Here is a 12,410-nt window from a genome sequence, read left to right as displayed (position 1 = left end):
TAATTTACACACTACTGGTAAAATTGATTCTTAAGCCAAGCATACATGTTGATGCGTGGTTACGTATGTGTGACTTTACAGTGGTGAGTTGTCACTATTCGTGACTTATTGAACCTGCTTCTATGCTTCTTAAACTTTTCCTTATATATCCCTAAGAGAAGCTGACCCACAGTTTGGTATGCACAGTCTGAAATCCTTCTTTTTCTACGTTTAACTTTTTTCTTGGTTTTATGTTTTTGATTTTTATTTGGAATTCACATAACATACAGTTCACCTATTTAAAGTCAGAGTTCTATAGCCATCATCTCAATCAATTTTAGAAGATTTTTTTATCATCTAAAAAAGAAATTTTGCACCCCTTAGCCATTACTCATCAATACTGCTTACCTCTAGGCTTAGACACTACTTAGTAGATCACTAATCTACTTTCTGTCTCTGTCTCTGAGACTTTCTGTCTCAGATTTTTTTAAAAATTCTGGACAGTTTTTAAAAGTACAGTTATGAACTGTACGTGGTCCTTTGTGACTGGCTTCTCTCACGTAGCCTAATGTCTTCAGGGTTCATCTGTGTTTCAGTATGTATTTATACATCTTTTGGTTTTAATTAAAAAATAATTTTGCTTAACCATAAAAAAGACTTGATATTCCAAGGGGGGGTAAATGCTCTTTCTTCTTTTCAATGTATGTCTACTCTTTTCCCCCACCTATCTCAATCATATCGTATCACTTACATACCCTTGGAATAAATATTTCAGTCATAGATTCAGAGATACATTCTGATAATTGGGTAACAGTATTACGTTTTAAAAAGTCTTCATGTAGAACTTCCCTGGCAGTGCAGTGATTAAGACTTTACCTTCCAGTGTAGGAGGTGTGGGTTTCATCCCCGGTCAAGGAGCTAGATCCCACAAAGCCTCTCAACTTAAAATAAAACAACAAAACAGAAGCTGTATGTAACGAATTCAATAAAGACTTTAAAATGGTCCACATAAAAAAAAAATCTTAAAAAAAAATCTCCACAGACCTTTATAAAAAAGATTGCAGGAAAAAGGTTCTTTAAATTTAAAGCAATGAAGCCTCCAAAATCTCAAAGGCTGTATAGTCCTTTAAATGAATCTTTTGCTACTTAATGTCAGTTAATGTGCAACATAAGGGTTGTGTGTACTGTTAGGTATGGATCACTTGCGTTTTAGGTTTTATTATACATTACATGATAGATCTGTGTTCACATAAGACTATTCTTGGACAGACTCCTGGGATAGGGAGCTGCTCTTCTGTGTCTTGTATTCCCATTTCCTTGGGTAGGCAGATAACTGGCTCTTAATAAATGCTTATCAAATTGAATTTCAGGTATTAGTAAACTCACTAAAGGTTACACAAACCAGAATTGATTGTGTTCTCCAAAATCATAGCCTGATGAGTGGTGAGATGTGTTTGGGTTTGTGTAGGGGAAGGATGGAGGGTTTTGAGTTGTGTGTTAGTTGTATTCCCATAATTCTTTGTTAAGAATTTGAAGGCTACGTTCTTAATGAGTTTCCTCACTCTTACGTCTTTAACAGTAAAATAGGAGTTACTTTCAATGAACAGAAGTTACAGTCGAAATACTTTTTAAAAAAGACTTCTGCTAAAACAATTTAAAAAAAAATTCAGTGGTTTTGTAATATCCAGGCTTAAAGCTTTATCTTTTTTGGTGAGTTTTGTTTTCCTCAAGTATGAAGTGTTTTGGCAGTCTTTGTAACATAGATCATATTATATATATCATTGATTCCTTTTAACAATTGAGCATTTTAAGCTGTCACTGTAGTTAAAATTGTTTGGGAGTATTGGCTGTCCACTTGTATATACTTTAGAAGTTGACAGGTTTGTTAAACTTTTTTTTCTGATTTGTTAACACGCTCTTGACTTGGATTCTCATTATCAGCCTAAAAATAAAATAATAAAAGTAATAAAGAATAACACAGCTTTTTATTACATAGCTTTTTCATTTAATGTCATAGTCTCTGAGATATTATCTCCTCCCACCCTTTTTTCTTTTAAATAGGATAGGAAACTGAGGCTCAGCATAGTGATTTTAGATCACACAGACCAGTAGCTCGGGAGACAAATCTTGAACCTAGATTTTATGATTCCAAGTGGAAATTCTTTCCCTATTGCATGCTGTGTCTGGTATTTATTCACTACTTATAGTTTGGATGTTGCAGAAGTAGAAATAGTTTCTGTGCTCACTTTTTTCTGCTGAATTGAATGGAGACAGAGACAATTGAAAGCAATAAAAACTTAAGAATCTGCTTATTGTATTGGTAAATACTCAGTGATATATGGCAGGGTCATAGAGTACAACTTATGCAAATCCCATAAGTTATCTGAAAATTTCATGTTTCCAATGAATGTTTTAATCATTTATTTAAGTTCAGATTTAAAAGTTAAATATGAAATAAAGATATAAAAACATAGAAACATGAATGTTGGTATAATTTTTTTTTTCTCTCCCAGACAGATACTGATTATGTAAATGGTGTTGTAGCCAACCTGGAGAAAGAGTAAGTTCTTAATTATGGAATTGAAAATATTTTAGTTACTATGATCTCTTGCTTTTTGTGAAAAGAAAATACCTCCTTTTATAGTTCATTTTTCTGTGGAGTTCAGTGTTCATTAGATCACCTACCACTGGTCTTTTATATGTAAATTATCATAAAGTATACGTATGTATATCGGGTTACTTGATGGGATACATTGGTGTATTTCATTATAGAGAAGACTTGAATGTCATATATAACACTATCAAATAACAGTCTTTAACCTCGAAGACAGTTAGTAGAGAGAGAGGCAACATTTAAAAAAAAAACTAAGATCATGGCACTTGGTCCTACCACTTTATGGCAAATAGAAGGGGAAAAAGTGGAAGTAGTGACAGATTTTATTTTCTTTGGCTCCAGAATCGCTGCAGATGGTGACTGCAGCCATGAAATTAAAAGACACTTGCTCCTTGGAAGAAAAGCTATGACAAACCTAGGCAGCATATTAGAAAGCTGAGACATCACTTTGCTGACAAAGGTCCATCTAGTCAAAGCTGTGGTTTTCCCAGTAGTCATGTATGGATGTGAGAGTTGGACCGTAAAGAAGGCTGAGTGCTAAAGAATTCATGCCTTGAAACTGTGGTGTTGGAGAAGACTCTTGAGAGTCCCTTGGACTGCAAGAAAATCAAACCAGTCAATCCTAAAAGAAATCAACCCCAAATATTCATTGGAAGGACTGTTGCTGAAGCTCCAATATTTTGGCCACCTAATGCAAAGAGCCAGCTTATTGGAAAAGACCCTGATGCTGGAAAAGATGAAAGGCAAAAGGAGAAGGAGGTGGCAGAGGATGAGATGGTTAGATAGCATCACAGACATAATGCACACGAACTTCGGGAGATAATGGAGGACAGAGGAGCCTGGTGTGCTACAGTCCATGGGGTCAGAAAGAGTTGGACACGACTTAGCGACTGAATAACAATGACACTAAATGAGATCACTTAAATCTTTCACGCTCTGTTTACCAAGAGAAAAATTTTCTGCTGTCAGGGCAGCCAGTCAGGAACCAGTTTCAAATCTCAATGCTAATAATGTCTAAAAATATGCAAAGGTTTATTAATAGTTTATTGTGAGTGGAGCACGTAGCAGGTAATAGGTGGACAGCTTAGTAAGTTGCAGATACCATTGTTGTTCTTGTTCAGTGGCTAAGTCATGTCTGACTCTTGGCAACTCCATGGACTGCAGCACACCAGGCTTCCCTGTCCTCCAGTCTCTCCCTGAGTTTACTCAAAGTCCTGTCCATTGAGTCGGTGATGCTATCCGACTCTTCATCGCCGATACCATTAGTTTTTATAACACTGCCCTTGTAGATTTCATAGTGATATCATAAAATTAGTCCTGCTATGGGTTTCTTGATTGAAATGTATCTGTTGTTGCCCCCAAAAGACGTATTTTTATGTGAATTAGGCAAGACAAAAGAGGAGCCAAAGAGTTTGCCAACTCTAGGATAATATGGCTCTATCTTTGTCTATCAGTATGCTAAAACCAGAAATTTTTACAAATATATGCATAGTTCAGGATTAAATTGTGCATTTGTTAGATTTCCCCTCAATTGCTCACTTTCTTGGCAGCCTTTATACAAGCACAAATTGGTGTAGAATCCTTAAATATAGGTACCAGGCAATCATTGGTCCCCCTTCCCACAGAGCACATGGGCAGGTCTGAGGGGCTTATACAAGGATTCCGTTGGTTCCTTCTTGCTCAGTGTGCAAGAAAACCAAGCCCAGGAAAAAGGGTGGTGAAGCACCAGGAAACTTTGTGTAAAGGCAAGTAATTGTGTTTTGTGGAGATTTGCAAACCTGAAGTAATGAAGAAGGCAGATGCAAAGCAAATTACATTTGAATCAGTGAAGATGGATTTTAAAAACTTTAGGACAAATTTTCCTATCCTTGCACAACTTGCAGACATTGAGACATAGTTTGATGTACCCTCACAGGACAAGATCACCCCCAGGTGAGAAATACTATTTTAAAGTGACATACAGTCTGTATCCCACAACTAAGCGTTCCTGAAAATGAAAAAACTGGTTTTGCTAATATATGTGTATATTGGTATACATACACATGCATTAGGTTGTGTTTCTTTCTTATTTTCTGCGGCATCTTGATTGCTTTTTAAGAATTCTAATTTTTTTGGGACGTCAGTCCCTGCAGTTGGCCTAGAATTTCAACGAATCAGTGATGAGCTGCTTCACTTACCACATTGTGACTGTAGCAGTATACTTTACTGGTGTATTTTTCTGTTAAATACTTAAGTTGATCATTAAGATATAAAATCCCACAGAACTTCTATAACTCAGCCCACCTTTCTCATGACAGATTTTCTAAAGAAATCAGTTCTGGCTTGGTGGAAATAATATCACCTCCTGAAAGCTATTATCCTGACCTGACGAACTTAAAGGAGACATTTGGAGATTCTAAAGAAAGAGTAAGGTGAGCCTGTGGTGTTTAAAATCGCCCACCTTTGTGAGTATAATATGTAATAACTGTCATCCTTGTTTTTCAAAACTGTACTCATTTTGAAAGTGAAAGTCACTCAATTGTGTCCAGACTCTTGGTGACCCATGGACTATAACCTGGCTGCTTTGTCCTTAGAATTCTCCAGGCCAGAATACTGGAGTGGGTAGCCAGCAATTCCCTTCTCCAGAGGATCTTCCCAATCCAGGGGTCGAACCCAGGCGCCCACATTGTAGGCAGATTCTTGACCATCTGAGCCACCAGGGAAGCCTTCATTTTAGGGTTGAACTAATTAGTGAGAGCTAATGCCTTTTTGATTATTTGGTTGGAAATTCTGTGGAGTTCCTGATGAGAGGTTGAATTTGGTCAACATAGTGAATTTTATAACCGTGCTGCTCTGTGCTGCTATAACTTTTCTTAAGAGTATATTCAATATAACTCAAAGTTAGTCCAGATAGAAATCTCATGTCTGCATGAAACATAAATGAGAACTGATTCAATAAAAGTAATAAAAACAATAATAGTCTTCTGCAGAATCATACTGCAATAAAACAGTCAATTTATTTATCTCTAAATCTCTAACATTGAAGGAGTTAGAAGCTTTTCTTGTGTTGTTGTTAAAGACAAAGTAATCTAAGAGATATTAGCATCATTTTTGGATTGTCTATAACCAGAAAAAAGGACAAAAATGATGTTTTGGGAAGAGATTTATTGTATTTCTTGAGTTGTTAATTTGTCACAAAGACAGATATGTCTCTATAATTGGTTAATTGTCTCTCAATGAATATGTTACTTAAAACATTTAGGATTGAGTTTGTTTAAAAAAAAAAAAAAACCCAGTGAATAGACTCATTAAATTCAGAACAGCTTATAAGGTATTTTCTGGAGAAGTTTACTTAGTGGTTCAGAGCTTTAGTTCTATTGTGTGTGTGTGTGTGTGTGTTAACTGGCTTTTAAAAAACCACTTCTCTATATTCAGCATTGGTCAGTGGGTTTCTGTAGGCTACCAAGAATTCATCAAAAGGACCTAATATTGTAAATTTTAATACAATGTTTAAGATTTTTTTAAAAAAAACTTTTACCTATATAGGAAGCACTAGTTCATGGAGACATTAAGATATCACTGAAAAGAGGGCCTGTAGTCAAGAAAATTTGGAAAATATTGAATTAAAAACTTTTTTCAACAGATGCTACTTACTGCTGAATGTTTCAATGCTTCTAATATATTAATGTGTCTCTAGAAAAGAAATAAATGTCCTTCCCAAACTTACTAGACATTAGACTCCTTTTTCCCTCAGGACATCTTGAGGATTAGTGTTTTTGAGAATGTATTTTGATAAAACCTTCTTAAAGAAAAGTGAATTCTCTTGCACTCTTTCCTAAGTGGATACACCATGTATGTGTGGCTCCATCCATTTATTTGTCTACCTATCTATCTAATGTATGACTATTGTTGTTTAGTTGCTAAGTCATGTCTGACTCTGTGACCCTATGGAGCCCTCCAGGCTCCTCTGTCCATGGGATTCTCCAGGCAAGAATACTAGAGCGGGTTGCTGTTTCCTTCTCCAAGGGATCTTCCTAATCCAGGGATCGAACCCATGTCTCCTGCATTGCCAAGCAGATTCTTTACCACTGAGCCACCAGGGAAACCAATATATAACTGTACATTTTGTATAATATCATATTATCATATATACAATATATGTGATATTATATATAGGGCATATAACATTGTTATATATTACAAAATATACATCTAACCTTCTTTTGCTAACTTTGAGTCTGATTCCTAACTTATTTTTGAACATTTTTATTTCAGATGGAGAACAAAGCAAAACCTAGATTATTGTTTTCTAATGATGTATGCTCAGGAAAAAGGCACATACTACATCCAGGTAAGTTTTTCCTTTAGTTTTTTTTTCACAGTTTTTTAAAGAAAAATAATATCGAGGGTCTGTTTTCATTAGAATGGAGTTTCAAAAGCATGAGCACTCTAAAATATTTAAGATGATAGTAGTGTAGCAGAGCAGAAGGGTCAGACACATCTCTAAGAGCGTGGGCTCTGCAGCTGCACTCCCTGGTTTATCTCTTAATGATTTAGTGGTCTTAAGGCAGAGAGTGGTTTTGTGCAGTAATACATTTACATTTGAGTTCAGGATTATAAAACCAACATCTATTGTCATGTTCTTGGCTGTAGAATCCTATGGATAGCAGAGCCTGGCGGGCTACAGTCCATGGGGCCGCAAAGAGTCGGACATGACTGAGTGACTAATGCAGACATACACACGCACACAGGTGCGACTTTCAGTAGCGTGGCTGAAACAGTAAGTCCATCATGATGCAGGTTTTAAGTGAGCCAGGTGGGCAACAGCTTAAGTAATTCTAGGAAGCTCTTATTTTTTCCAAGTGTTCTTCAGTTAATATTTAAGCTTAAATTTCTGCACTGGGATTTCACTTCTTCAGTCAGATATCTTTATCCCTGTTCAAAATGCAGATACCCCTGAGAGGTATATATAGCACATGAAGTGTGTCAGGTTTTATTTTTTCTTTTTTTCAGTATAAAAAGTTTATTAGGTGCTAGGAGGATGTGTGGATAAGAGTGGCAAGAAGCAGCCCTGAGTCCCTGAATTAGGAAGGAAATGGCTGGGCGGCTGCTGGCAGGGACTGGGGAGGGAAGGAAAGATGGAAGGAAAGGGGCTGGCATCCCGTGGAACGGCGGACTTCTTGAGGGCAGACTTTTGTCTCATGATGCTGTACCTTGGGCCAGCTGTATTCAAGTGGGCATGAACCCTTCCTCGAGTCACAGGATGAAAAATAGAAATGGTGATAGGGCATGACATGTCTATTATAGGATACAACAGCTGTGTGTATAAAAACACGGTACCCTAGATATAGGTCGTGGGTTTCCTCCAAATGCTTCAGAGAAGTCTGATTTTAAAATAATAATAATAATTTTGAAGCATTTTAACATACCCCCAATATTATTGTGGACTTCCCAGGTGGCTCAGACAGGAAAGAATCTGCCTGCAATGCGGATAACCCGGATTCAGTCTCTGGGTGGGAAGATCCCCGGGAGAAGGAAATGGCAACCCCCTCCAGTATTCTTGCCTGGGGGAAATCCTGTGGACAGAGGAGCCTGAAGAGCTATGGGCCATAGGGTCACAAAGAGTAGGACACGACTGAGCAACTAACACACACACACACAATATTATTGTGGTTGAACCTTGCTGTTTGTTTCAGGCCCAGTATATAAATATTTACATTATGGTCAAGAACTTTATACACAGCATTAAAAAGTGCAGCTGTATTACTTTTGAAATTTGTTTTCAGTTTTCTTCCAGGGGAATGATTAATGGAACCAATAAAGCTCTTGGGAGGGAATGTAGGAAAAGTTCATGTTTAAGAAATTGAGGAAAGGACAGGGTTAAGAAAGAGGGTGGTTAGGAAAATTTCCCTTAAGCAAGGTCAGTATATGAGATACTGCAGTATTATATGAGATCTTAAAACAACAGCTGCTATGAACTAACATTTATTGCACACTTATCCGGTCAGGCATTATTTTTTACACTTCATGCTTTCCACACATTAACCCATTTACTATGACCCTTTGTATAACAGAAAGGTGCTGTACATCCTGGATCAAAGTGTGTTTGGCTGCAACTTAATGTACAGTTGTTGTTTAGTTGCTCACTCAGGTCTGACTCTCTTGTGGCCCTGTGGACTAGAGCCCACTGACTGGCTGCTCTGTCCATGGATTTTCCAGGCTGGCGTGGGTTGCCATTTCCTTCTCCAGGGGATCTTCCCGACCCAGGTATCCAACCTGTGTCTTCTGCATTGGCAGGCAGATTCTTTACCTCTGAGCCACCAGGGAAGTTAACATGCTATAGTCACCTTTTCCGAGGCATAATTTTTGGACAAATAGGGTAATTTTAAGAATGTCCAGTGGGTCTGTCTTAGACTCAGTGGTTACTCTGTGGTCATCACAGGTGTACATCTAAAGGGAAAAGAAAACGCCACCTGCCTCACTGCTTTGCTTGTGGCTTGTCACGAAGTTTTCCATGACAGCCGCAAACCCGGATTCATAAAGTGCTCTATTGCAAGTGACTTGGACTTGAAGACAGTCTTCTGGAAAACTATTCGGTGATACAGACACTTCGTGGGTGGTACTGCCTCGTTCTTCCTGTATCACACCATGATGCACGCTGAGTCAGCTTGCCCCACTTTTAGGGATGCTGAGATTTAATCCATGGGTGTAGGGGTGTCAGTCTCATCTCTCCTTCATTAAAAAGCTACCCAGAAGCCATTTCTTGCATGGTTTGAGCTTCTGTAATTATTTTCCCCCAGATTGCTTTTTTTGTTAGAGGTTGCCAACTGGTAATTTTCTAATTCTATAAATTGTAATGTTCTTATAAATAGAGCTCTTCTGTAAAAGGACTCTCCCTTCTTAACTGTTTGGTGATGTTGAAAAATAGTTTACAAAGGAAAAGAAGATTAAGTGCTTGATTCTTTCTCTTTATTAATTTTTAAGTTGACACCGTAGCAGTCTGCAGTGGTGACCATTTTCAAAGTATTGTTGTGAACTCATGGATTTTTACAACTAGATTTGGTTTGCCTCAGTCTTTCAATCATTATTTCTAAATGTTCATTCATTTATTTATTTGGCTCCACCGGTCTTAGCTGTGGCACATGACAACTTTTAGTTGTGGGCATGCAGGATCCAGTTTCCTGACCAGAGGTCAGACCTGAGCCCCCTGCATTGAGATCACGAGGTCTTAGCCACTGGACCACCAGGGAAGTCTCTGCGATCATTATTGATACTGACGCTTGTACTGGCCCATCCTAAGCCAGTGAGAATTTCTTCAAATGGGCTCTTGTATTCTTTTCATGTAAGCCTGGTAATCACCCGGATCACTTCCTTATTGACTGGCACGTCTTGCGCATTTCCTGTCCCGGATGTAGAACCAGCCATTTCTTTAAGGAGTCCTGTTTGTTTTAGCGGTATACAGTATTTAGAACCACATTGTGCACTGGAGATGCTCATGGCTACTGTCTTTGCTTCTACGTATTTTAGTAAGGAAAGGAACATCTTATTTCTCAGAGGACAAAAAATCACATGTATATACATGATAATCCCAATTCAAGTGTAAGATTATAATATTTCTATTTAACTTTTTTGAATTTTATGTATCTTCTTTTCTCTTACATTCAAAGCCTTGGTTTTAGTAAAATTATCTAAATAACATAATTCTTTTATTCTATAGTAGACCTAGAATGGGCTCTTCTGGTGGCTCTGTGGTAAAGAACCTGCCTGCAATGCAGGAGACATGGGTTCAATCCCTGGGTCATGAAGATCTCCTGGAGAGGGAAATGGCAACCCACTCCAGTATTCTTGCCTGGAAAAGCCCATGGACAGAGGAGCCTGGTGGGCTACAGTCCAAGGGCTCACAGGGTTGGATACAACTTACTGACTAAACAACAACAATAATACCTAGAACAGTTTCAAAATAACAGTATCAATTAAACTACTAAATGCAATTAAAAATATTTTATTCTTGTTTCCCTCCCGAAGAGTATATCCTGATATGGATATATAGTCAAAATTCCATATTTGAAAGTCAGTTGATACAATTCTTCATATTATGTGACCACATTAATAACAACCTGATATGAAAGTAGGTTCATTTATTTCCATTTGTATTCAGTGATTAGCATTTTTTTTCTTTTTTAGTTGTAAAAAGTATAATATTCCCAAATCAAAACTTATATAAAACAAGATATGTTTACAGAGGTCTCCTTTTTATCCCTGTTGTCTTCCCATGTCTCCTCCCTTCCCCATGGGCAACCACCATGAGTTTTTGGTTTCTCCTTGTACACTTTAAAAATTGGAACAAAAATGTAATATTCCACTTCTTTCAGACTCTGCAGGTACATAGTGCAAAAGCATAGTGAACAACCTTGTATTTTCACTTCCCTGTATAAACTAGTGATCACTAATGAGGTATATGTTAGATTTTCCTAGAGCGGGTCTTGCTGTGATGAAACATTGATGTCAGAGAAGCACGTATGTTCACTGAAAGACCTATACATGAAGGTTCATAGCAGCCTCATTCATAATAGCAAAACCTGGAAACAGCCCATATGTTCTTTGGCAGGTGACTGGTTAAACAAACTGGTGCCTCCATACTATGGACTGTCAAATAATGAAAAGAGAGGAACTGTGATGCACGGCTTTTTGGATCTCAGGGGAATTAAGCTCAGTTAAAAAACCCAGTTTTGGGACTTCCCCGGTGGCTCGGTGGTAAAGAATCTGCCTGCCAGTGCAGGATACACAAGTTAGATCCCTGATCTGGGAGGATCCCACCTGCTGCAGAGCGACTAAGCCTGCGCGCCGCAACTGCTGAGCCTGCGCTCTAGAGCCGGTTAGCCGCTGCTCCTGAGCCAGTGTGCCGCAACTCCTGAAGCCCGTGCTCTGCCACAAGAGAAGCCACTGCAGTGAGAGACCCGTGCACCACAATAGAGAGGAGTCCCACAACTGGAGAAAAGCTTGCACAGCAGCGAAGACCCAGCACAGCCAGAAAGAAGTAAAGTAATAAGAACCCAGTCTTTATAAAAAAATTTATTTATTTGAAAAAATACGTTTGGCTGCGCCCTGTGGGATGTGGGATCTTAGTTCCTCAAGCAGGGATCAAACCCACACCCCCTGCATTGGAAGGCAGAGTCGTAGTCACTGAACCACCAGAGAAGTCCTTATATAGCTTTCTTGAAATGACAAAATTATGGAGATGGAGAACAGACTCTTGGTTTCCAGAGGCTTGGAAGAGGGGAAAGGAGGGGGTGGCGGCTGTGAATATAAAGAGCAGCGTGAGAATCCCTGTGATGGAACTGTCCTGAGCTCTAGTGGTGCTCGGGCAAACAGACACACGCATGTTCAGATTGCATGGAACTAAACACAGAGACACACAAACCACACCCACACACAACTAAGTCTGTGTAAAACTGGTGAGATTTGAATAAGCTGGATGAGTTGTGTCAGTCAAGTTACTGATGGTGATATCATGCTGTAGTTTTATCAGAAGATGTATTTTGGGACTGTTTGGGGTCTCTCTATTGTTTTTTCATAGCTGTATATGATATACAATTATCTTGAAAAGTCTTTTTAGAAAGCACAGTTGTTTGCTGAGAGTGGAACAAAGCAATATTTCTAATTTAATATAAAAGTGAATTTTTTTGTGATAGCCAAGTTTAGTGTACTAAATTTAAATAGGCATTGAATTGTTTCATCTACACTTCTGTATATGTCAGTCAGTACCAAGCTTGTTTTCTAATCTGCTTGTTGGGAAAACGTGGGATTGCCTGGTATCTGGGGTCATCTTTTCTTTGGG

The 12,410-nt window shown here is 38.3% G+C and overlaps 1 protein-coding gene across 3 annotated transcripts in view; it reads left to right on the top strand.

The window, feature by feature from the left end:
• Window positions 1-12,410, top strand: part of MGAT4A (alpha-1,3-mannosyl-glycoprotein 4-beta-N-acetylglucosaminyltransferase A) — a 127,978-nt gene that overhangs the window by 84,640 nt on the left and 30,928 nt on the right. For all 3 annotated transcript variants that reach the window (XM_070798281.1, XM_070798279.1, XM_070798280.1), the window contains 3 exons: window positions 2,493-2,539; window positions 4,891-5,004; window positions 6,848-6,923. In XM_070798281.1, coding sequence (XP_070654382.1) covers window positions 2,493-2,539; window positions 4,891-5,004; window positions 6,848-6,923 — 237 coding nt within the window. The remainder of the gene's footprint in view (window positions 1-2,492; window positions 2,540-4,890; window positions 5,005-6,847; window positions 6,924-12,410) is intronic.

Source organism: Bos indicus, chromosome 11 (genome assembly GCF_029378745.1).
Source record: "Bos indicus isolate NIAB-ARS_2022 breed Sahiwal x Tharparkar chromosome 11, NIAB-ARS_B.indTharparkar_mat_pri_1.0, whole genome shotgun sequence".
NCBI classification, from domain to species: Eukaryota; Metazoa; Chordata; class Mammalia; order Artiodactyla; family Bovidae; genus Bos; species Bos indicus.
The sequence above is the reverse complement of the archived record's forward strand: the minus strand, read 5'-3'. Positions and strand labels throughout refer to the sequence as shown.